Source organism: Prionailurus bengalensis, chromosome A1 (assembly GCF_016509475.1).
Source record: "Prionailurus bengalensis isolate Pbe53 chromosome A1, Fcat_Pben_1.1_paternal_pri, whole genome shotgun sequence".
In the NCBI taxonomy this organism is placed as follows: Eukaryota; Metazoa; Chordata; class Mammalia; order Carnivora; family Felidae; genus Prionailurus; species Prionailurus bengalensis.
In genome coordinates this window covers 174,021,255-174,046,415 of record NC_057343.1, presented here as the reverse complement: position 1 = coordinate 174,046,415, position 25,161 = coordinate 174,021,255, and the positions used below count along the sequence as shown (strand labels likewise).

General features: G+C 53.3%; 3 protein-coding genes across 3 annotated transcripts; 1 reads left to right on the top strand and 2 right to left on the bottom strand.

Moving 5' to 3' along the window:
• Positions 1-216: 216 nt before the first annotated feature.
• Positions 217-12,688, top strand: SLC34A1 (solute carrier family 34 member 1). The gene is given in 14 exon segments (XM_043592434.1): positions 217-302; positions 1,499-1,665; positions 1,815-1,964; positions 2,054-2,182; positions 2,254-2,397; positions 3,326-3,437; positions 3,561-3,700; positions 3,703-3,755; positions 3,840-3,935; positions 9,081-9,150; positions 9,424-9,591; positions 10,614-10,730; positions 10,831-10,955; positions 11,641-12,688. Coding segments are annotated over 13 exon segments (1,917 nt in total). The 5' UTR covers positions 217-302; positions 1,499-1,556; the 3' UTR covers positions 12,145-12,688.
• Positions 12,689-14,222: 1,534 nt separating this feature from the next.
• Positions 14,223-15,015, bottom strand: PFN3 (profilin 3). Its single transcript, XM_043592295.1, has one exon. The coding sequence runs from the start codon at positions 14,700-14,702 to the stop codon at positions 14,289-14,291; it is 414 nt and encodes a 137-aa protein (XP_043448230.1). The 5' UTR covers positions 14,703-15,015; the 3' UTR covers positions 14,223-14,288.
• Positions 15,016-16,215: 1,200 nt separating this feature from the next.
• F12 (coagulation factor XII) lies at positions 16,216-24,724 on the bottom strand. Its single transcript, XM_043592172.1, has 14 exons — positions 24,592-24,724; positions 24,165-24,222; positions 19,997-20,096; positions 19,769-19,839; positions 19,366-19,476; positions 19,090-19,221; positions 18,834-18,938; positions 18,520-18,685; positions 18,224-18,426; positions 17,905-18,127; positions 17,556-17,692; positions 17,306-17,455; positions 16,615-16,763; positions 16,216-16,524 (listed from the first exon to the last, which is right to left on the bottom strand). Exons 1-14 carry the CDS (start codon positions 24,646-24,648, stop codon positions 16,357-16,359), a joined length of 1,830 nt encoding a protein of 609 aa, XP_043448107.1. The 5' UTR covers positions 24,649-24,724; the 3' UTR covers positions 16,216-16,356.
• Positions 24,725-25,161: the final 437 nt, after the last annotated feature.

The following is a 25,161-nucleotide window of genomic DNA, read 5'->3' as shown; positions in this document are numbered from 1 at the left end:
GGGTCTCTGCCTGGGGACAGGAGATGTGTCTGTGCCCTAGCTGGGTCTCTGTCTCTTTCAGCCTAAGTTTCTGTGTAGGGGAAGGGAAAGCCTGACCACAGACTCCCCCAGCAGAGCTGACGATTAGTAATTAACTGGGAGGAATCTCAGGGGTGAGGTTAATTGGGGAACAGGGAGGGTAGCTAGGGTTTTGGGACTTTGCCCTTGACCCAAGGGTATAAAGGGGAGGGTCCCAGCTCTTCCTCAGGCCCCTGGGGCTTCCTTAAGCAGCTGAGCAGGAGCTGAAACACAGAACCCCCAAGGTAAGCCCAGGACCCCCTGTCCCAAACCCATCCCCAAGTCTTAGTAGGAAATAGCCCATCACCTCCACTCCCTCACCTCTGTCCTAACTGTGCTTCCCCTTTCTGCACCCATAACATCTCAGTCTCAGTCCAGCCTGGCTCAGTCCAGCCTGGCTCACTCCCCCAAAGTAAAAAGGACTTGTGCTCTACCAGGGCTTGGAATTCAGGCCACCCCTCACCCCCACCACAACATCCAGGGGCCCTTGGGACATTATAGGGGTGTAAGGATATGTGTTGCTAGTGCAGATTGGCACTGCTACCCCATCAACCAAGAACTCCTGGTGCAGTTGAGGGTGTGCCTAAAGTGAGCCGAGGGCTTCCCAGACTTGGGGATAACAAGGGGGGAAACCTCTTTACCTAAACCAGTCCTTGTCTGAGACTCATTCATGAGAGAAAGGCCATCTGGCAGGGAGGGAGGTAGATGGGGAAAGAAGTTCATTTGCCGGGGGAACCCAGGAACTTGGGATCCAGGCCAGTGGACCCTCCCCCAAGTGCATGTCCAACTGGTCCCATGAGCAAGCAGGTGTCCATGGCTCCTCACTGCTCTCAGGATGGTCCAAACTCCTCCTGCATGTGCAGACTTGGCCCACATCTGCAACCTCTGCCAGTACACATGTTCCCAGGTCCCCTCCAGCTGCAGGGCATTCTCATCTCCTTCCAGCCCAAGGCTCCTGCACACATGCCCTTCTCCCTCTCCATCTGGGAACTCCCACTCCTGCTTCATTTCAGCTTGATCGTCTGCTCTCTCTTCCCTCAAGAATCCACCCCCTGCCACGGGGCACTCTGGTAGCACCTGTATCTGTCACTAGAACACATGTCCCCATTGCCACTTGCCATCTGTTTGAAGGGTTATTTCATTGACATCTATCTCCCCATGAGACTTTGAGTTTTTAGGGGGCAGTTGTCCTTGTATTTATTTAGTTATCACTGTATCCCATCATCTAGCTCAGCATCTGGGATAGAGTAGATGCTCAATCAATACTTGCTGAATGACAGAATAAATGAATCTGGGCTGAGCACCTGAGTATGCATCTCTGAGTATATGTGGGGGTGGAGGGTATACTTCACTGAGTGTGTGTTTGGGATTTACGCACCATGGGTGTTTGTGCATGTAAGTATGCAGGTATGGATGTCGAGGGGTGGTGTGTATGTGTAAGTTTCAGGACACAGTAGTTGTCATTCAGTGTTGCTGTGGCCCCACTGTGTGTGCCCAGGATGATGTCCTATGGAGAGAGGCTGGGGGGCCCAGCTGTCTCCCCACTCCCAGTCCGAGGGGGACACATGATGCGTGGGACAGCCTTTGCCTATGTGCCCAGCCCTCAGGGTGAGTGCTGCTGCCATCCCTGGTCCCTGTGTGCCCCGAGTTGCTCACATCCCTGGTGAGGTCTCCATCCCTCTCCCTCTCCCCCCCCCCCCAGCCAATCCTGCCTGTCCCAGGGCTTCTGAGAACTGCTGACCAGCCTCCCTCCCCAGTCCTACACAGGATCCCAGGGACCTCCGCTTATGCCTTCCCCAGCCTGGGCCCTGTGGCCCTTACTGAGCACAGCTGCCCCTATGGGGAGGTTCTGGAGTGCCATGACCCGCTGCCTGCCAAGTTGGCCCTGGAGGAAGAGCAGAAACCAGGTGGGCCTGGGAAGGGGGTGGACAGCAGGGGCATCAGCAGTCAGTGCCCTAGACCGTGGCCCCTGTGCTCATGGCTGGCCCATCTCCAGAGCTTGGGCTGGCCCAGAAGCTGCGCCGGGCTGGCATGACACTCCTCAAGGTGCCACTGATGCTCGCCTTTCTCTACCTCTTCGTCTGCTCCCTGGACGTGCTCAGCTCTGCCTTCCAGCTGGCTGGAGGTAGGGCCAGAGGAGGGGACCAGGGCAGGGTTCCTGAAGGGCATCAGGCAACACTGGCTCATGCTCCCCAGGGAAGGTGGCTGGCGACATCTTCAAGGACAATGCCATCCTGTCCAACCCAGTGGCAGGGCTGGTGGTTGGGATCCTGGTGACTGTGCTGGTGCAGAGCTCCAGCACCTCCACATCCATCATTGTCAGCATGGTCTCCTCCGGCTGTGAGTTGGCTCACCAGGGCTAGGGAAAGAGCATGGGGGCTGGGTGTGTGGATGGGGGCTGAGGTGGTGTGTCAGGGCCAGGAGGCCGGGGGGCGGTGGGGGGGGGGAGGAGTGGGAACAGGTTGCTAAAGACAAAGGGCAGAGCTCCAGCATCAATCACCCTGTCCTCCAAGTCAGGGCCAGGAGTCTCAGCCAGGAGGGGTGCCCCAAGATCTGGAAAGGGTGCCAGATGGGGAGTACAGCCCCAGGAAGGCTTAGCTCCACATCACCACACAGTTCCTTATTCTATCAGTCGGGGAAAAGGAACCTGCTAGAGATATACATATGATTTATTGCAAGGAATTGGTATACATGATTGTGGGGCTGGCTAAGCAAGGCCAAAAGCCATGGCACAGGCTATGAGGAAGGGCAGACTGGAACTCTTGGGCAGAAGCCAACGCTGGGTAGCCTCAATTTTGCTCATAAGGCCTTTTATCTCATTGGATGAAGCCCACTCAGGTGATCAAGGATAATCCTCTCTATTTAAAGTCAACTGATTGTAGAAGTGACTCGCATCTGCAGAACACCTTCACAGCAACATCTAGACTGGTGCTGGGTTGAAGACTGAGTACTATAGTCTAGCCAAGTTTACACACGGCACTAACCATCACACTCGTGCACATGTGCACACACAAGCACAGATATTCATTTTCATACAAGTCATGTGCCCTCATCTGCATATGTGCACATGCAGTGCATCTGTTCACATGCATGCACACATATAGCATCTGCCCACATGAACCTGTGACACCAAGGCTGGGCAGCATCATGGCAGGACTGCCTGACGGGGGCTGGGACATGGGTAGTGAACCTGGAGGGATGTGTTGTGGGGATAGGAGCTGAGTGGCTCTCACATAGTTAGTTAGGAGGTCCTCTCTTCTTCTACCAGTGCTGGAGGTGAGCTCTGCTATCCCCATCATCATGGGCTCCAACATTGGCACCTCTGTCACCAACACCATTGTGGCCTTGATGCAGGCGGGGGACAGGACTGACTTCCGGCGGTGAGGGGGTAGAGTGGTGAGGGCCTGTGTTTGTCAGGGGAGGGTGGTCCCAGGTGCCAGGAGCCCCAAGCCGTAAGTGCATCCCGGCTCTGGCCTGCCCTGCAATGTGGCCTCCCTGCCTAGGGCCTTCGCGGGGGCCACGGTGCACGACTGCTTTAACTGGCTGTCAGTTCTGGTCCTGCTGCCCCTGGAGGCTGCCACTGGGTACCTGCACCATGTCACTGGACTGGTGGTTGCCTCCTTCAACATCCGTGGTGGCCGTGATGCCCTGATCTGCTCAAGATCATCACAGAGCCCTTCACCAAGCTCATCATCCAGGTGGGGGCAAGGTTGGCACGGGGTGGGGGCCGGGGGATAGTAAGGATCCCTCTCTCACTCTCCCCACCCACATCTTGCCCACAGCTGGACAAGTCTGTGATTACCAGCATTGCCACCGGTGACGAGTCCCTGAGAAACCATAGTCTCATCCGGATCTGGTGCCACCCAGACACCATGGAGGTGAGTCTCAGGTCTAGCCCCAAGTAATGTTGTCCTGATTCCTTCCAGTCTCACACTGACTTTAGGCAGCTATTACCAATCAACTAGAGTCAGCATGTAATTGATCTAGCCCAGTGGTTCTCAAAGTATGGACCAGCAGCATCTGTACCACCTGGGAACATATTAGAGCTACAAAGTATTCAGCCCTTCCCTAGACTCTAAAAAAACACTTGGGGGGTGCCTGGGTGGCGCAGTCGGTTAAGCGTCCGACTTCAGCCAGGTCACAATCTTGTGGTCCGTGACTTCGAGCCCCGCGTCAGGCTCTGGGCTGATGGCTCAGAGCCTGGAGCCTGTTTCCAATTCTGTGTCTCCCTCTCTCTCTGCCCCTCCCCCGTTCATGCTCTGTCTCTCTCTGTCCCAAAAATAAATAAACGTTGAAAAAAAAAATTAAAAAAAATAAAAAAAAACACTTGGGGCAGGGGGTGGCATGCCTATGTTTCAACAAGTCCTCTAGGTCTGCTCCATGCTCAAGTTTGAGAACCACTGGTCTAGCTGAACCTTCTGGTTTCACAGGTAGAGAGAACAGGCTTCAAGAGGCTGAGACACTCAGAGCCTGTCCTGCCGGTTCAGGGCCCTGTGTGCAGGCCTAGCAGTGTGGGGCTCTCTCCCCCCAACTAGGGTGCCAGGGAGACTAGTGATTCAGCTCTGCTGTGTTTGGGGACCCAGGTAATGGGGGGAGGGGTAGGGATGGTGGAGAAGGATGCCTTGGAAACCCGGACAAACAGGAACAAGACAAGAGGGCCACGTAGAGACCTCACTGGAGACACAACAGCCACTTGTGCTGACATAGGGGTTCCTCCCCCTGGAGACTGCCACAGGCATGTGTCTGCTTGTCCTTTTGCACCGTTTCCCTGCCCAGAATGAAGATATTGATTGGAAACTTGTGGACCTGCCATTACACCAGGCTAACAAGGAAGCAGGCAATTAGCACACTTTCTCACTCAGCCATAAAAAAGGAAATGCTTCATCAAAACCATAATCCACAGTATTTGCTTCTCCCTAATTATCACATATAAGAAGCAACTCCATTTGGAACAAGATATAAGGAAAGCTGAAGCCAAAGGCGTAGCACAGCCTGGCCCCCTCATCCTTCCTACTTGCTACTTGATGTTACCGGCCCTTTATCTCAGCGTGAACAGAGAAGATCCTTTCAACCCTGCCCTATGAGGTTCCTTTGCATCTGAGTGGTGCACAGCTCTGTTTCAGTCCTTCTGAGTGTTCAAGGCAGTTTGACATCAAAAAGCCCATACGGGCAGCTCTTACACTGGCTTTGTGACCCCTCTAACACAGTGCCACCTTCTCACCCACCCTCTGGGCCCTCTCTCAGCTCTCTGAATTGCCCAAATCCTCTCTACTTCATAGCAGAATCTGGACGACAGAGAAATCACACGATTTGATCTTCACACAAAACAAACCATACAAGGGAGGTCCTGAGCTGTGGAGTTCCTCTCTTGCTCTAAAATCCCCGTTGCCCACCTGCAGCTGCATTCAGCAGGTCTCCCCTTGTAATACGTACACCAGACATAACCCTGTCCCGATGGGATCCTCACAAAACGCTGGCGAGGTGGACATGAGTATCCCATCTTCCACAAGAGGAACTTGACGCCAACTGACGTGAAGTAACCCACTCAAGTTCACGTGGCGGGGGCTGGCCTCACTGCTCCTGATGCCACTGGCCTGAGCACTGGTTTCTCATCCCAACTCTCCCAGGAGAACTTTTCTTTAAGAGCAGTATCCAGATGGGATTTCCCTGGCTTGGAGAGTAGCTGAGGGGTGGGATCCAAGCTCCCTGTTCTCACCCTCTCTCTAGGTCAGATCCTGTGGAACATGGCTCCGCAGCCATGTGCTTGCTCTTGCTGTGTGTGCTGGTGGTTTCTGCTGCACCAAAGACTTGAATTTTTCCTTTGGCCACCGAGTCTCCCTTCCAACCTGTCCTCGTGGCCTCCAGCTTTCACCAAACTGGACCCAACCTCACCCAAAACAGTCTCCAAGGAACGAAGTCACCAAAGACAGCACTGGGAGTCTGAGACGGTGGAAGAAAACCCAGAGGCAGTTTTAGTGTCCCAACACCTCTTGACACTCCAGGGACCTAACACTGTCTTGGAAAATTACCTTCTTATGTACTTATCCTATGGATTGTCAACCATACTCTCCTGGTCTAAATGAGCATCCTTTGAAGACTTGCAATGGGGAAACAGGATTTATCACTTGCCCATTTTATAGTTGAGGAAACTGAGGCTCAGAGAGGCTTGCGAAGGTCCATGCCATTGAGGTAGGATGAAAATCCTGGTGGAATCTGGAGCCCATGCTTCTGAACCCCCATCTCACTGGCTCTTCCAGAAGCCAGTCTGGAACCCACATATCGCTGGCTCATCCAGAAGCCAGTCTGGTGTTCCATCATATGTGTCCATTCCCCGCTCTGCCCACCAGGCCTGAATGCCACCAGACAACCACAACCACCCAGAGACTGCTCCCGAGTGGTAGGTACTGCTCTAAAAAGGATTTCTCCTCTTTGCCACCAGACGGCGCTGCTGGCACGGTGATTTCTGCTTCCAGAAAAACAAAGACCCTAGAGTTCCCCTAACCCTGCAGGCTGAACAACAGCACAGGCCCACATCCTGTGCGTTTCTCTCCAGGGGAAGGATTTCTGGAGCCTGGCAGTCTTCTGTGAGCTTAATCTCAGAGGTGCTTCCTTAATTTGGGGTGTCCCTACAGGCACTTAGATCCTAACTCTCTTCCAAGATTCCTCAATACTAGTCTCTTGGGAAGAGGTGGGCAGCATCATAAAACTCACACTGTAGGAAAGGAAATTGAGGCCCAGAGAGCTTAAGTGTTCCAGGATCACATAGCTGGGAGCGGCTGACAGAATAAATGAGCACCAGCCAGCCCTAAGCTGAGATCCCAGCTTCTTCCCACAGAGTTCACCACCCTCACCACACCCCCAGGCCCAGGCAGGATGGGCACATCTAGGGATATGTCCCAGACCCTGGGCTGCCCAGTTCTTTATCTAGGCTAGAGGTCCCACCTTCTGGACAAGGAAGCCCTGGGCCTGCTCCCTCCCCTCCCTCAGTACCTACCCCCAGCCTGACTGTGCAGTCTACCTACTCTCTGGCCTCCCCACTCTCCTACTTCTCTCTTGCCCTTTACAGTCTCAGGATTCCCCTCTGTGAGCTCAGCCAGAACCACACAATCCCAGGCATGAAGGTCAAGGTTCAAAACCCTCAAGGCCTTAGCCCTGAGTCTTGCCCCGCCCTGATACAGCCAGCCCTGAGTGGGACCCCAGTGAAGTTCCTCCCTTAAGAGATCCATAGGCCCAGCCAGGTCAGTGGGGCACAGGCTGGTCAGGTATGCATTCATCTCAGGGGTCATCTGCCTCCCAGGGTTCCAGGATGGCCCACCAAGATCCTCCCCAAAAGGGCCAGGATCCTCGGGCACACGTGCAGGAGTCATTGATCCTGACCTAGGAAGTCAATCTCACGCAAACACATACACATCCACCCTTCCCATCATGCAACCCTGAATGGGCCCAGGGATGGAGGGGGGTCTAATCCGTATTAGGAGGCACAATTTACTGAAGACTTGTTATGGCATAAGCTTGCAGAGAGCACTTCACACACATTTTCTCCTGTAACCTTTATAACAGCTCTTTGGCTATGCTGCTTTAAACAGGTACAGAGAGGTGACATGACTTGCCCCAGGTAGTTGGTGTTAAGAAACAGGACTTGCTCGGATCTGCTGGACAGCAAACACATGGCTCTCTCCCATCACTCTCTTGGCCTGCTTTTCCAACACAGCCCGACAGAGAGTATTCTCTCCTGGTTTCTCAGTTTGCACTTCTGGCCTGGGTTTGAGGGTGCCCCAGGCCCCAGGTGTGGCCAGCTGGAACACAGATGAGCACAGTGCCCCACTCACAGTGACACATGTCACTAAAATAAACCTGATTTAAAGCCAGACACCAGAAATATTTCTTACTATTATACATTTTATAAATGACACAGTTTGGAATAAACCCCAAAGAAGCTGCAACATTGAAGGGCCAGTCCCGCACCTGAGATGCTACCCTCAGCACAGGGGAGGTCCGGGGTGGGGGTGGGAGGCAGAACTCCCTGGGGACTGGACCAGGGCCCCTATCAGCTCCCAGAGAGGCAGAATGTGTATAAGGAAAATGTGTAGCTCTTGTGTTCTGCCTGGGGCCCTGGGAGTAACTGCCTATTTCTGGGGCTCAGTTCCTCCTTTGTGAGATGGTTTCTCCCCATCCGAGCCCAGCTCACTTTCTCTTTTCAAGGCTAGAATCCTGAGGGAAAGGTAAGGCACCCCAGTTGCATGAAAAGAAATCATAATTCCTCAATCCAGTGAGGTTGCAAATTAGTTGCCCTCACGGGATTGTAAAGTATGTGGTTTCTCTTGTAAAATTGGGCCATTTGGCCATGCTGGGCTACGTCCCTGGATGGTGACAGAGGCCTGGGCCTGCCTGGCTCTGGGCCCTTTGAATTGGGGGGGGGGGGGCTCCAGAAACTCTCCTCACTTCACTGACAGTAGGTGGGGGATGGAGGAAGGGTGGGGCCTGGACTTCTCTCCACCAGTGGTTCCCCCACTCCCTGCACCCCAACATCCCCCCCGTAAGGATTTGAGCGAGAGGACAATGGGGCTTGGGCTGATGGTGCCTCAGGGGAAAGGATGGGGCACAGACACTGGGGAAGTGGGAGGCACCAAGAGACAGACTGATAATAAAGAATGGGGAAGGGAGAGTCTTCAGAAGGAGGGCCATGGTCAGTAGCACCCAATGCCAAGGAGAGGTGGAAGGAAACAAGGACAAGAAGCCACGGGATCAGGAGGCTGCAGGCTCCAGTGAGAGCCAGATCAGCAGAGTGATAGCACAGAACATTCAGAGGACTTACCACGGCCATATTCTTGTGTGGCAGGTGTTTTCATCCCCATCTCTCCAGCGGAGGAGACAGGCTCAAAGAAGACAAGCAAGCTGTCCAAGGGGATGTAGCCAGGAGGCCCACTTCCATCCCCCCATCCCCCACCTCTTCCTAACCCCCACCTTATCCCCAAGGCCTGCTGCATTTTCCTAAATTCTAAGTCACGCTTCTCTTAATCTAGGCTCCCACTCCCATGCCCAGGGCAGAGGCCAATACCAGCTGGAACCTTGGAAATGCCACCATGGAGAAATGTGAGTGTCTGCATCATGGGAGATGTTTGGCATGGCAGGGGCAGAACCGGGCAGAGGAAGGGGTGTCCCCAACCTGGCCACTGCTGCTATCAGCCTCAGGAAAGCCAGCTGTCAATCAGCCCAGCTCATGGGCTTGGGTTAGGCCCTGCTGTTGAGGCTGAAGTAGCCTGAGGTGGGGCCTTAGACTCCATTCCCAAAAGGGTACTAGAGGTGGGATGCTGGGAAGCAGCTGTGGGTGTTCAGCTCTCAGCAGCCTGACACCTCTTCTGCCAGGCAACCACATCTTCGTGGACACAGGGCTCCCTGACTTGGCTGTGGGGCTCATTCTGCTAGCTGGCTCCCTAGTGCTCCTATGCACCTGCCTCATCCTCCTCGTCAAGATGCTCAACTCTCTGCTTAAGGGCCAAGTGGCCAAGGTCATTCAGAAGGTTATCAACACTGGTAAGCCCCAGGAACTGGTTGTGTGTGGGCCCCAGGATGGGCCCTTCCAAATATCACTAAGTCCCACTTGCTATGTGGTCTGGGTAAAGCTCTGCCATCTCTGAGCCTCAGTTTCTCTCTGTGAACAAAGAAGAGGTTGGGCCAGGTGATTTCTAAGGACCCTGAGGTGCTGGCAGCTGGGGACCTGTGGCTGTCTCTGGCTGTGGTTCCATTCTAGCAGGTGGCTCTAAACAGATCCTCAGAGGCCACCAATTCATTCAACAGATATTTATTAAACCTGTGTGCCCAAGCATGGTTTAGTGCCAAAGATACAGAGGTGAGCCCCAGAAATGAATCCTACCCTCAGGGGGCTCACAGGCCAGAGGGGGAGATGGATATACAATGAAAAATAAATGACTGAGTGGGGATATATTCAGATAAAGAAGTTACTGCTGAGAAGAAATCAAAAGTGACAAATATACAGTATGGAAGATACCTCTTTCAATGGGTGGTCAGCGGCCTCTGTGAGGAGGCTGAATGAGGAGTAGTAGTCAGATGTATCTGAAGAGTGAGCCAGGCAGAGAGAGGTCAGTAAGGTAACAGGGTGGAGCAGGTCACAGGGTCCCCACAAGCTGTGCTCAGAGCCAGGACTTTATTAAGGGTAATGGGGCCACTTTTGGGTTAAGGGTTGGGGCAGGGGAGTGACACCACCTGATTTTCATTTTAAACTGCATTTCAAACTTTTGAGACTCTGCCTGGCACCAGCAGAGGCTAACAAATGCTGGAATAAGGTACATCTATGGGAGCTTAGGGAAGCAAGAAACAAAGTCCGCCAGAGGGCCAGGGGTCAGGGAGGGCTTTTCAGCAGCCATGATATCTGATATCATGTAGGAGGACTATAAGTGGAAGCCACTGCAGTTGAGCAGGGGACTGACAAGACCCCACTTGGAAGCTGGCATCCAATACCTCCTCCCTAAGAAAGGTCCTGGCTACTCTCCCAATGCCCTCCTACTGACCCTGCTGGGATGGGGGTGTCCTCGTAGACTTCCCCGCCCCCTTCACCTGGGCCACAGGCTACTTTGCCATGGTGGTGGGAGCTGGCATGACCTTCGTTGTCCAGAGCAGTTCTGTGTTCACCTCAGCCATCACCCCACTCATTGGTGAGTGCCCATGGCAGGGCAGGGTGGGGCAGGGTGGGCTGGCAGGGAAAGGGCTGAAGGAGGGGGCTGAGGAGAATCTGTCTTCTCTGTCTGGCCTCAGGCTTGGGTGTGATCAGCATCGAGCGGGCCTACCCCCTCACACTGGGCTCCAACATTGGCACGACCACCACAGCCATCCTGGCTGCACTGACCAGCCCCAGGGAGAAGCTGTCCAGCGCCTTCCAGGTACGCCTAGGAGGGTGCCTGCCAGGGGCAAGACAGGGCTGGGACTGGGGTGTGGCACCTGACCCAGGGTGGGACATCATGTAACAGAGTTTTTGACTGCCTACTAGGGGCTGCCCACCATGCCAGGCTCTGGAAACTATACAGGCCAAAGGAGACCGGGTGCCACCCCCAAAACCTTAGCATCTAATGGGTAGACATTACTCACATAATCACACCAATGACAGTGAGTGGGATTTGTACTCTGAAGAAGGGGTGCAGCGAGAGGGGGGCTGGCCCATTCTGAGGGATTAAGGACAAGTGGGGGGGGGGGGGAAAGATGGCAAAGAGGTTGCTGTTCTAGGAGCAAAGAAGTAATGACAAACCTGAGGCTGGGGCCAGGGTTCGGACCAATAAGGATGACAGAGCAGCTGAGCCAGAAACTAGAATGAATCTTTTTACTGCTGAGTTTGGGCAGAATCTGTTGGGGAATTTGCAAGAGGGGTCAGTGGGGGAAAATGTGTAGAGTTAGGGCAGCATTTATTTACTACCTGGTCTGGAAGTGTTTCAGTATTATGCCAGGAGCACATCTGCCCTCTGGTGACTTTCGTGCTGCCTTTCCAGGCCAGGCTCCTATTATCTATCCCTGCCGGCCTGACAGGGAGCTGGAGCCTTGCCCACCTCAGCCCCTCTGCCCTCTCCTCTACAGATTGCCCTCTGCCACTTCTTCTTCAACATCTCAGGCATCCTGCTGTGGTACCCAGTGCCCTGCACGCGCCTGCCAATCCGCATGGCCAAGGCGCTGGGCAAACGCACTGCCAAGTACCGCTGGTTCGCTGTCCTCTACCTCCTCTTGTGCTTCTTGCTACTGCCCTCGCTGGTGTTTGGCATCTCCATGGCAGGCTGGCAGGCCATGGCGGGGGTGGGTGCACCATTTGGGGCCTTGCTGGCTTTTGTGGTGCTCGTCAATGTCCTGCAGAATCGCAGCCCCAGACGCCTGCCCAAGTGGCTGCAGACATGGGACTTCCTGCCCCACTGGATGCACTCCCTGCAGCCCCTGGACCATCTTATCACCCGTGCTACTTTGTGCTGTGCCACTCCTGAGCCCCGCTCACCCCCGCTGCCCGCCAGGGTCTTCCTAGAGGAGCTGCCCCCTGCCACACCCTCCCCCCGTCTGGCACTGCCTGCTCGACACAATGCCACCCGCCTCTAGCCCAGACTGCCACCCAGGGCAGGGAAGGGCCTGTGCCTGGGGCCCACTGTAGAAGGGCAGAGGGGTGTGTCTGTGTACTCTGGGCACGGGCCTGTCCTTGTGCAGGTCCTCAGAGGTCGGGGCTTCTGTGACTGAGAGTCAGTGTGTGTGCATGTGTGGGCATGTTTGGTAATACTGTATGTCGGCCTGCATGTGTGAACTGATGCACCCGTGGAGGGCTGTGTGCAGGCTACAGGGTACCTGGGTATGATTTGGGGTCCTCTGCACACCAGGAGGCTTTGTTTGGAGGCCTGTGCTTGGTTCTCCTGGACACACAAGTCCGACTCAGTGGAGCAGGAGTAAGGTGGGTCTGAGGACAGGACCTGCAGCTGTTTGGTTGTGCATAGATGTGGGTGCCTGAGTCACTGGCTGAGTTCTCACCCTCCCTGTCACCTTCCTTTCTCTACTTGCCACTCTCCCCCTCACCCAGTTGTTCTGTGGCACCACTACAACCCCCTTTCCCAATACTGCGTGATGAAAAAGGAATTAAATTCTCATGCATTTATAAGTCTGTTTGCTTCCGTCTGTGGAGTGGGGGTAGACCATGGCTTGGGGTCCAGCAGCACTATTTCCTGCAAGCTCACCCCAACAATCCACTTAACCCTACCTTAATGAGCCAAACCAGATTCAGACTCTCTGGAAGTCCCCCCTAGGGCCTGGGGCCACCCCCAAGGCAACCATAAGAAGGGCTCTCTGTACCATCCCCACCCACTCTCCCACCCTCCCCATCCAGCTGACTTCCTCTGGTCTCTCTCTGCCTCTGGACTTACCCACCTTACTTCCCCTTTCTGGGATAAGATTAGTGTTCCAGAAAACAAGTGACAGGTGGGGGCTTGTCGGGGGACACTGAGGGAGGGGACAGGGAAGGTGAAGACGGGCAAGAGAGGCCATGCTCTGGGCCCCAGCACATAGTGGGCAGGGACTGGCCACCCTCCCTCCCACCTTTGTCCTTTAACTTTGGGCAATAAACCAAGCCTCATTTAAACCCATCCAAGCTTTTCAGGGCACTGGGTGGCTCAGTTGGTTAAGCGTTTGGCTACAGCTCAGGTCATGATCTCACAGTTTGTGGGTTCAAGCCCCTCTGTGCTGACAGCTTGGAGCCTGGAATCTGCTTCAGATTTTGTGTCACCCGCTCTTTCTGCCCCTTCCACCCCCAAAATAAACACTAAAACAAACAAATCCATCCAAGCTTTTCAATTCCTCCTTTTCCATAGGGCCCCTGGAGCTGAGGCCTGCAGAGTGAAGGTCAAGGGGTAGGGAATGCCTAAGTTCCTCCTTCTAGTCTAGAGAGTCCTCTGGGGCCTTTGGACTCCAAGGGGGCAGATGGCTATAGGGCCCAGACCTCGTTGTGATGGTCTTGGCCATGTGCTCTTCTCCCACTCCCTTTGGGATATGTGGGAGGAGATGCAAGAACCCGGGAGCCCCAGAGTTGCTCTCCAAGCTACCAGCCCTACTCCATCACCCACTTACACTTGAAAAGGCTTCCTCCTGCCAAGTAGAGGGGGTGACTAGTACACTGGCCTCCAGCCTGACTCCCTGACCCCATAGGGTCTAGCTGGGGTTTGCTTTGGGAGGGGTGTGGGAGGAACTACCTTTACAGTTTGTCCCACACAGAGGTGTGGAAAGTTTGCTTGGGAAAGGACCCTGGGAAGTCAGGCCAGAGGCCTCTGCAGGGGATTCATGGATAGGAGGGCCAGGTCTAGGGGACAGGAGGCTGGGAAGCCTCTGAACTCAAAATCCCAGCCCCATCAGGCAACCCCTCTTCAAGAATCGTTCTGGGGCGCCTGGGTGGCTCAGTCGGTTAAGCGTCCGACTTCAGCTCAGGTCACGATCTCGCAGTCCGTGGGTTCGAGCCCCGTGTCAGGCTCTGGGCTGATGGCTCAGAGCCTGGAGCCTGCTTCCGATTCTGTGTCTCCCTCTCTCTCTGACCCTCCCCCGTTCATGTTCTGTCTCTCTCTGTCTCAAAAATAAACAAACATTGAAAAAAAAATCTTTCTGGAAACTGGTTTCCTCGTCTGCAACTGCCCAACACGCAAAAACACAGGATGAGCCAGCCAGGCCCAGCAGTTTATTTTGACGCAGTCACCAGTGGCCTAGCTGTACTGCTATGTGCCCTGCTTGCGTAGTCCATTGATCAGCTCATGCACTGTCTTGTTGAGGATGCCCCCATGCACACCCCGTCGGCCCATGAGCACCAGGAGCACGCGCGGGGTGTGGCCCACGCAGACAGCACGCCCATCCAGCCCTTTAGTGCGAGCGTCCAGAACACCATCTCCCTCAGACAGCAGGTGGTCTCGGATGACGCAGCAGCGGCGGCCTGCCACACTCAGGCCAGCCTGCAGGAAGGTGTGCCGATCAGGCCCTGTGAGCACACCCACCTCCTGCGGTGATATGGCAGCTAGAAGGCCCCCAGGGCGCGATGCCCACACGCAGCGATTGTCTGAGTGGCCCATGATGGCCACGTCATCAATACGCTGGTCCCGCAGCACTGCACTGATATAGCCTTTCCAGTCCCCCATTCTGGCTCAGAGTGTGCCCCTCGCCTTGCACTTTTAAGGGGTATCCGGCTGTTCTGTGTGCCTGGAACTCCATGCACTGTGAGGCATGTCAGGGCGGGGTTGTGACATCGAGGCATGGTGATGTCACAGAGACACTATGTACACTGGAGAATGTGTACATGGGGTGAGGGAGAGAAGCTCATATCTTAGACCTGTGTAAAGTTGTAAAGTTAGCCTGAAAGATAAAATCACACCGATCTGTACAACCCTTGAGAAACCAACTTAAATGGCTCACTGAGCGCAGTGTGCACCCGGGTTTAAGAACAAAAAGAAAGAGGGGCGCCTGGGTGGCTCAGTCGGTTAATCATCCGACTTCGGCCCAGGTCATGATCTCACAATTCGTGAGTTCAAGCCCCATGTTGGGCTCTGTGCTGACAGCTTGGAGCCTGGAGCCTGCATGGGATTCTGTGTCTCCCTCTCTCTCTCTGGCCCTCCCCAGCTCATACTTGCACTCTGTCTCTGTCAACAATAACTTAAAAAAAAAAAAAAGAACGAAAAGAAAGAGAGCAAGTCTGGACAGCTAGACCTCCCAGACTGGTGACCATTAAACCCCCCAGAATCCTCAGTTTGGTTCAACGTTAGGAACATCAGCATCTCCTGGGAATCCATTAAACAGATTGCTGGGTCTCAACTCGAGAGCTTCTGATTCAGTAGTATGGGAGGTAGCCAGAGAATATGCATTTCTTTCTTTTTTTTTTTTTTTTAATTTTTTTTTTCAACGTTTATTTATCTTTGGGACAGAGAGAGACAGAGCATGAATGGGGGAGGGGCAGAGAGAGAGGGAGACACAGAATCGGAAACAGGCTCCAGGCTCTGAGCCATCAGCCCAGAGCCAGACGCGGGGCTCGAACTCACGGACCGCGAGATCGTGACCTGGCTGAAGTCGGACGCTCAACCGACTGCGCCACCCAGGCGCCCCAGAATATGCATTTCTAACAAGTTCCCTTGTGATGCTGCTGCTGGTGGTCCAGGCACAATTTGAGCCCCACTGATCTAGTGCAAGTTTGGGTGGGGGTGTTATCCACATTGCCAGCTCTAAGAGTCCACAGCACTGTTTTAATGTGAAGCATTTCTAACCATGGTGCTCAGCCTTGACTGCACATGGAATCACCTGGGGAGTTTTAAAAACATACCACTACCTATACCCCCTCCCTAGAGATCTAATTGATCTGAAGTGGATCTCAGGCACAGGTTCAAAAAGCTCCCCCAGATGATTCTAATGTACAGTAGAGATTGAGAACCTCTGTCCTATAAACTTCAAAAGTTAAAAAGTTAGTTCATACAAGAGATAAATATATGGAGCCACCCTGCTCAGGACTTGGTACACAGTATGGCTCAAAGAACATCAGTTGGACACCAATCTATACCTTGTTTAAGATCTTAATAGATCCTGTTCCCCGAGGAGTATGGAGAAGTGCACCAGTTTACTGTCTTGGCATTTCCCATCAGGTCCCCTGAAGAACTATGCCTCTCACACATTTTCAGACGCACTTTATTGGCGCCAGGCTGGTGGTGCTGAGAGGAATCAAACCCAACCCTTGCCATCCATGATTATGCATCAGCCACCCTTCCATTCCAAAATCCCCCCAGGAGGGAAAGACAAGTCCCTGGATGGTCAGGAATTGGTGTGCTCCTGGATCCAGGCCAGGTAGCTGGCCACGTCGGTGTACACACCTGGTTTGTAGCGGTCGCCACAACCGGAACCCCAGCTGACGATGCCTCGCAGGACGAGCTGGTGCTCTGCGGCCTCCTCCTCACACACTAGCGGGCCCCCGGAGTCACCCTGGGTCAGGGACACGTGGCTCAGCGCCCTTGGTCTGGAGTCTGGACTTGATGGGGTGGAGGAGGGCACCAAGCCAGCCCATGGGCTCACCTGGCAGGCGTCGGTGCCACCCTCGAGGAAGCCAGCGCAGAGCATGCCCGAAGTAAAAGAGACTCCGTGCACGTTCTGGGCGGAGCAGCGCTCAGAAGGGATGAGCGGCACCTGCGCTTCCTGCAGGAAGCTGGAATATTCCCCGGCCCCTGCGAACCAAGAGCGCCTTCCTCACACTCTTCGCGACCCTGCTCACTCCCCACTAACTGGCCTCTGTTGCAGCAAGCCCGTGAGGAAGAGTTGCTATTAAAACCATTTCATAGACAAGAAAACTGAGACCAGAGAGGAGCCGGGATTTGAATGGAAGGGGCGGAGCAGGAGTGCTTTGGGAACCCCACTCCCACTTCCCACCCAATGTCTCCGAACAGTATTTCCCAACTAGCCAACCGGCTGCCCCAGCGCGAGGCCGGCATCCTTGTTAGCCCTTGCATCGCAGTACCAAGAAGTAACCAAAGGAAATTGTGATTCTCTCTGTACCCCTTAGGAGCCTTGGGGACCTCCCCTTCCCCCGCCCCAGCAGTGAAGCCCAGGCCCTGGCAGGAGCTGACTGCAGACACAAGGGCCCTGCAAATCTTCCCAACCCACCAGGTCAGCGCCACCTGTCCCTAGTGGTACCAAAGCTGAGAATTTCTCTTGCCTACCCCGGTGGCCAGAGGTGTCCCTGCCGCCCCTAGCCAGCCGTTCTGCCTACCCTCAAACTGGTGGCCCCAGCCTGCCACCTCACAGAGGGCGGCCTCGGCCTCAGCTGGGCGGGCAGCGCTGCTTGGCAGGCACACCGGCTGAACGAAAGGCGACGGGAGCGCGCAGTGGCCGTCCTCTCTTTCCTGCAGGCGCAGCAGGGCTAACCCAGGCGAGGAGGAGGGTGAGACCCAGACGCTGGGACTTCGAGCCCTCCCCCACCCTTTCCCCTGGTCGCCGAGGGGGCGCTCCCGCCCCCGCACCCAGGTCGTGCTGGTAGGTGATGGGCGAGAAGGCCTCGTGCAGGCGGTAGGCGCGCACGGCCAGAGTCTGGCACTGCTCACAGCTCTGGTTATGGCGGTCCTGGCCGAGCACCACCGTCAGCTCCTCCGGCGGGGGCCTGCGGGCGGAGGGGATGCGGGGGAAAGCGAGCTCAGAGCCGGCCACAGGCCTCCTGCCCCCGAGTCCCTTGCTGGGTTTCAGCCCCCTCCTAGGGCGCTGGGGAAGAGGGAGAGGGAAGTAGGGCATGGGTTCGGGTGTTGCACGGAAGCTGGGCTCGGAAGAACGAGGAGCTAGGGTCCTGGGCAGGGCGCCAGACGCGGCGGCACTCGCCGGTTCTGCAGGCAGTGCGCCGCGGTCAGCACCCAGCAGGAGGCGATGAGGTTGCCCGCGCAGAAATTGTGGCGCCAGTACAACGCGGCGATGTAGGGGTGCGCCCCGGGCAGGGCCACCAGTCCCCCAACCACGCGGCTCAGCGAGGACAGCCGTTTCCGGAGCCGTTGTCCGCAGCTGGGACTCGGCAGGGGAGTGGGCTGCTCCGGCGTCGCGCCCAAAGCTGTGGGAGGAGCCCAGGCTGAGTGCTGGGAGACCCACCAAGGGCTGGAAGGTAGCTCGCCGCGCGCCCTCTGACTTCCCGCCACTTTCCAACTACCTGGGGTCGGGGGCTGAGGCTTCTGCAGTGCTGAAAGCGAGGGCAGGGGAAAATCCGGGTGCTCAGAGGGGACCTGGGTTGGAGGCAGGAACTGAGGAGCCTCTAGGACTGGGGGTTCGCAACGTGCCAGGCGGCAATATTCCCAGCTCAGCCGGTCGCCGCTCCACACGAAGCACCACGGGCGGGTGTCGTTGTCCGGATTCCTGTAACCACCGGAGGGGGCGCTGTTAAAGGGTAAGGAGCGCCAGAGGGCCCTGGGGCAGAGGGAGATGCCCCGCCCGCCCCACCCAGCGCACCTGCAGAAGGCATGGTCGCCCAGTCCCCAGTTCAGCGCTTGCTCTGCAGTCACGTTCCGGTAGGTGGCCTCTGAGGCCCACGGCTGACACCGGGCACCCGACAGCGCAGTCTCGGCTGTGCCGCGGTAGTCAAGCCCGTGGCCGTCGTAGCATCGCGCCTCAGTGTCTGGGGAGAGAGGCGGCTCCTTGCAGCCTGGAACTGGTGTGGTTTCCCACTGCCCTTTCAGCCACTTTCCCCACTCTCCAGAGTCCCTCTCCCGGAGTCCTTCTTACCTGGGGGCGGAGCTTCTGATTCCTCAAAGATCCCTACTCACCTACGTCGCAGAAGCGTCCTGCGTATCCCGCCCGGCAACGGCACAGGCGGTGGCCCTCCGCCTCTAGGCAGCTGCCTCCGTTGAGGCACGGGTTGGTGTGGCAGACTGGGAGATGGAGCACATTGAAGCACCTCTGGGCCCGAAGACCTCACAGAAAATTCCCCTTTCTTTCGGCACCCTGACTGGGTGCCTAACAGCTTTTCCTCCAGACCTCTGCCTTCCTCCTCTCAGGCCAATTCCTGACCCATCCACTCACCCTGGCTGGCCAGCAGCTTGCAGTGGGCATCAGGACCCTTACACTGGCACTCGGCCACACCCGCCGATTCAAGCCTATGCCATGTTTCTTTCTCATGGAAGAACTGGAGAAGCTGAGGCTCAAAGCATTTCTCTGGGGACAAATGGGAGAGGGCAGTGGTCTCAAGAGAGGCCAGGATCATGCCAAGTCTCCGGGGATCCAGAGACCTCTTCAGTGGGCCCAGGACTGCCCCTGTTTTTCCCAACAGCCCCTCACATGGCTTCACCATCTCCTTACCTCTCTGGCAGTGCTTCCCAGTGAAGTGTTCTGGACAGATGCAGTGTGGGCCTTTTGGCATGTTCACACAGGTCCCTCCATTCTGGCAGGGGCTGTGTTTGCTGCAGTGGTCTGAGAGATGGATACAGTGGAAGGAAGAGTGGGGAGCCTGAGTCAGACAGCCTGGGTCATGGAGATAAGTCCCTACCCAAACCTGCTTGTCCTATGACCTTGGCACTCCATGTTTCCATGCCTTAGTTTACCCACCTGCAAAATGAGGCTACCTTCTCCTAGAACTTCTCCCTCTGGAGGAAGGGAAGGGTCTGGATGGACCCAGAATACCAGGTGGGTAAGAACTGATGATACCCAGTAGAGTAGTGGGAAGGAGAAGGACCTGAGCTACCCCAAAGTCTGTGTGTAGTACCTTTCACTTTCTTGGGCTCCAGGCAGTATGCCCATTGCTGGTCCTGCTCGAAGTTGGGACTGGTAGCACACCTGTAGAAAAAGATGAAGCTTCCCTGCTCTGCCCAGGGGACTGGCCCACCCTTCCCTCTCAGAGCCCCCTTTCTCCAAGCAGTGTTCCTTGGGCAGATGGATGGGCAGAATCCATCTCCCACAGGTCCCTGCTCCAATCCCTTCTGGGTAGTCTTACCAGGGCTGGGGGCCAGGCCGGCCCTTGTGGATGCATGTGTGGTACAGTTGCCGGTTGTACTGGAAGGGGAAGTAGCAGGGCTCCCCAGTGACAGTGAGAACTGCAAAGATAACACACTCCCTGATGATGTTTCCCATGCCCCCATACCCTGCTCAGGTGCTACCCCTCAGGGCCTGATTGGAAAACAGATAGACCCTTGAAAAGATCGTTATGCCTTCAAGAGGTTCAGTTCTGCCAAATTGAACTTAAGATGTTCCCTTCTGCACTCAGACAGCTGGAGTGGGCTCCTGACCCCACCACCTGCTAATTGTGTGACCTTGGGCAAATCTGTAGCCCCCAGGCCTAGAAGAGTGCTTGCCACAAAGTAGCCACTTAATAAATACACGTTGAATGTAGAAGTCACTTGACTGAGCCTTAGTTTCCTCATCTGTGAAATGACAACAATAATAGTATAGTTGACCCTTAAAAACCTAAGTTTGAACTACACAGGTCCACTTATGTGTGGGTTTTTTTTTCGATAAATACAGTCCTGTAAATGTATTTTCCTTATGGTTTTTTATTAATGTTTTCTTTTCTCTAGCTTACTCTATTACAAGAATACAATATACTGTATAATACAGTTAACATAAAAAATATGTGTTAATCAACTATTTATGTTGTTGGTAAAGTTTCCCATCAGTAGTCTACAGTAGGATATTAGTAGTTAAGTTGTGGGGAGTCGAAGCTTCTACGTGGATTTTCTACTACACAGGAGGGAGGGCCTCAGCTCCTCTGACCTTCTTGTTCAGGGATCAACTATATAGCAGAAAAGTTTCAGTTTTGAGAGATGAAAAGAGTTCTGGAAATGGATTGTGATGGTTGTACAACAATAGAGTGTACTTAATACCACTGAATTGTACGCTTAAAAAGTATTAAGATGGTAAATTTTATGTTATGCATATTTTATAATAAAAATCACTTTTATTTATTTTAAAAGATTTTTATTTATATATATATATTTTAAGTTTATTTATTTATTTTTGAGAAAGAATGCACACAGGGCAGAGAGAAAGGGAGACAGAGAATATCAAGCAGGCTCTGTGGTGCTGGCACAGAGCCCAACATGGGGCTTGAACTCATCAACCATGAGATCATGACCTGAGCCGAAATCAAAAGTCAGACACTTAACCAACTGAGCCACCCAGGCACCCCTTAGATTTTTATTTTGTGTTTTTAATTGTTTGTTTGTTTGTTTATTATAGAGAGAGCACACATGAGCACTGAAGAGGGGTAAAGGAAGAAAGAGGGAATTGTGGCTCAATCTCACAACCCTGGGATCATGACCTGAGCTGAAATCAAGAGTTGGACGCTCAACCGACTAAGCCACCCAGGAGCCTCTAAAGACTTTTATTTTTAAGCAATCTCTACACACAACATGGGGCTCTAACTCACAACCCCAAGATCAATAGTTACATGCTTCACTGACTGAGCCAGCCAGGTGCCCCTAAAAATCACTTTAAATGATGCAGGTATATTTGTACAGGAAAGTGTTCAAGGAGCACCTGGGAGGCTCAGTCGGTTAAGGATCAACTTTTGATTGTGGCTCAGGTCATGATCTCAGAGTTTGTGAGATTGAGTCCTGCCTCCAGGCTCTGTGCTGCCAGCACATAGCCTGCTTGGGATTCTCTCTCTCTGCCCCTCCCCCACTCATGCTTTCTCTCTCTCTCTCTCTCTCTCTCTCTCTCTCTCTCTCTCTCAAACTTAAAAAAAAAAAAAAAAGAAAAAAGTATTCATAATTTTAAATGAAGAAGGGCAGTTAAAAACGACATGTCAAGGGGCCCCTGGCTGGCTCAGTCAGTAGAGCATGCGACTCTTAATCCCAGGGTTGAAAGTTCAAGCCCCATGTTGGGCATAGAGATTACTTAAAAATAAGATCTTGAAAACAAAACAAACCCAAAAAAACAGCATGTCAAATGTGGTCCTATTTTTGTGCAAATATATTTACATATACATCAAAAAGAAATCTAGAAGGACATGCTCCAAAGTTTGTAGGAGTGGTTTTTAGAAGATAGCGGATTATGGAAGAATTTTTTCTTCTTTTGCATTTCTGTAATTTCTAAAGTTTTTACAATAAAAATGTTGCTAGTAGCTATTATTATTTTTAAAAACAGTATAGTATAGCCACTCTGTTTGCTGCCTTCTTGCTAAACTGTATTGGTAATCCCTAAACCAATTCTCACGGTGCTTTTATGGTCATTCATGGATGTGCATGGAGTGGTGAAAAATGTGAGGTCCTGAAGCACAAATTCCCAGCTAAGGTGAAACAAGGTAATGCTCTGCTTCTTGTTTCAGCTTTTCTCCTGTAACCACGTGTCCTTTTCACAGTCTATTCAGAGCCACATTTTTGAAATTTTGTGCTTCTGGTAGATGATTTTACTGTTGAAAATGGCCCCCAAATATGGTGCTGATGTTCCTAAGTGCAAGCAGGCCATGATATATATTCTAGAGAACATTTATGTGTGAGAAAAGCTTCGTCCAGGCTTGAGTTATAGTGCTCCTGGCCATGACTTTATTATGAATGAAGGGACAACACAGTAAGTAAGATATCTTGAAACAGAATGACACATAAAATAAGCTTCTATGTTGACAGTTGATGAAAATGTTGTGACCAGAGCTCACAGGAACCTAACCTTAAATTTCCTTTAGGAGCAGTCATTCAGTATTTGCTAATTCAGTGTTCTCTGTGACTTTATAGATAGAACATGACAACCATGAATGACAAGATTTGACTATCTACTTCAGAGGAGTATTGTGAGACCTAAATGAGATAATGTCTATCAAACACTTAGCACAGAGTCTGGCACATAGTATGTGCTCAGTAAGCATTTTGTCGTTATGTCATATGTGCTGCTATTTTGTCGTTAAAGGCAAAGGCACAGCAGCACTCTCTGAAGGCCAAACCAGGAATAGGATTAAATGAGGAGAGACCCTTAAGATGTAAATGGGATAGATAGAGAGGAGGAAGACTTCAAGTAGGTGATTAGGCAAAGGCAGGGCACTTAGGTTGGCTCAGGAAAAAGAGAAGAAAGCAGTTTGGCTGGGTGTGGAAAGATGAGGCAATGAGGTAGAGGCAGGCAGTGTCAGGCGTGGGGCCCTAGTGCCATGCTGAGGGGCTGGGCCTGGCCTCACCACACAAGGCTTACCAGGACAGGGTCCATCTAGTTCACAATTTGAGGAAAATATTGAGTGCCTGGAAGAATGAAGGCAATGGGGAGCTGTTGCATGGTTTGAGGAGAGGGGAGATACAGACATCCCCCATCTAAAAGGGAGCTTGATAAGTAAAAGCTAATATAGTTGGTTTTTTTTAAATTTTTTTTTCAACGTTTTTTATTTACTTTTGGGACAGAGAGAGACAGAGCATGAACGGGGGAGGGGCAGAGAGAGAGGGAGACACAGAATTGGAAGCAGGCTCCAGGCTCCGAGCCATCAGCCCAGAGCCCGACGCGGGGCTAGAACTCACGGACTGCAAGATCGTGACCTGGCTGAAGTCGGACGCTTAACCGACTGCGCCACCCAGGCGCCCCAAAGCTAATATAGTTTAAGCATTCACCATGCAGTAGTCTGTGGGCTGAGTGCCTCACATGGATTAACAACTCATTTCTCCTTCTCCACAACCCTAAGAGATTTACTATTACCACCCTCATTTTATGGGTGGAGAAAATGAAGCTTGGAGAAGTCAAGTCACTTGCCCAGAGTCACCTAGCACATAAGTGATGAAGCCAGGATTCAGAGGCATTTGGGCTTCAGAGCCCTGCTCTTGTCCATAAGGGCCCTGGCCTCTGTGTGGCATGACTGATGCCTATGAGATGTACTGAGGGAAGGAGAAGAAGAGAGGCTGGGGAAACTGAGGGAGACTGGAAGGCACTGGGCTGGGAACTCAGATATAGCCCAAGCCCTGCTCTCAAAGAGCACACAGTTCACTATCACTCTGGGTCCCCAGTGCCCATGGGAAAAAGACCTGGCACATAGTAGGCACTCTGGTCTGAATACTAGCCAAAGTAGGGACAAAGTGAAGAATGTCCCGGATCCCTCCCCGTGTGCCAAGGGCCCCAAACTGACCATCTCCACACTCCCCACCATACTCATTCCCACTGAAGGGTCTTTTAGGAGGCACAGCCAGGATACTTACCTACTGTGTGCTCATCTGCTCTGTGCTTATGCTCCTTAGGGGCTTTCCAAGGTGGAGTCTACAGGGGAGAGAAAAAGGGAATTTTCCCAGAAAGTCAGAGCCTACCTCTGATCCCATGCCAGTCTTCAGCTTCCTCTCACATCTCAGAAATGCAGGCATTTTCTCAAAAGACCCATACCCTTTGTTCCTCTTCCTATTGTCTCCTCAAGGTCCCCCTCCCCCAGAAATGAAGGCCATGTTCTCATATCCACCAGCTCTAGCTGTCTCTCTTCCTTGCCCCCCTCCCCCAGGCCCTATGGGTTACTCTTGCCTTTCCAAACAGGCCTTCTAGTCACCTGGACCAAAAAGTCATGAGCAGAGGCCAAGGCTGTAATAGGGACCCCCAGGGCCATCTCAGCACAATCCTCCTGGCTCCCACAGCTCTCACCAAAAACGCTGACTCCAGGCTTCCCAGCAGGGACCCCAGGAACAGGAGAGCCCTCATGGCGTCTGTTAGTCTAGCTGCTTGCCCAGGAGTCCAGATCAATAGAATTGGTCAAAGGTCCTTGAGTCCTGGGAATTAGAGATTGGTCGAGCTGCCCTCTTGGGCCTGGTGGGGCATAGGCTGTTTGTGGAAAGTCAAGCAGAGCAGCTTCCTTGCTAGGCCCCCAAGGGCAGGGGAGTTGGGATTTGGTGAGGGACTGACACAGTGTGGGAAGAAGGACCTATGTTTCAGGTTCTACTGGGAGGAAGTTAAGGAGGTCCAAGAGAAGCTTCCTACTAAAGGGATCTTAGAGTCCATGATGAGGTATATTCATTTTCTGTTGCTGCCTAAAATTAACCACAAACTTCATAGCTTAAAACAATACCCACTGGGGCACCAGGGGCTCTGTCAGTTGAGCATTCAGCCCTTGGTTTCGGCTCAGGTCATGATCTTATGGTTCGTGAGTTCAAGCCGTGTGTCAGGCTCTGTGCTGATGGTGCAGAGCCTGCTTGGAATTCTCTCTCTTTCCCTCAC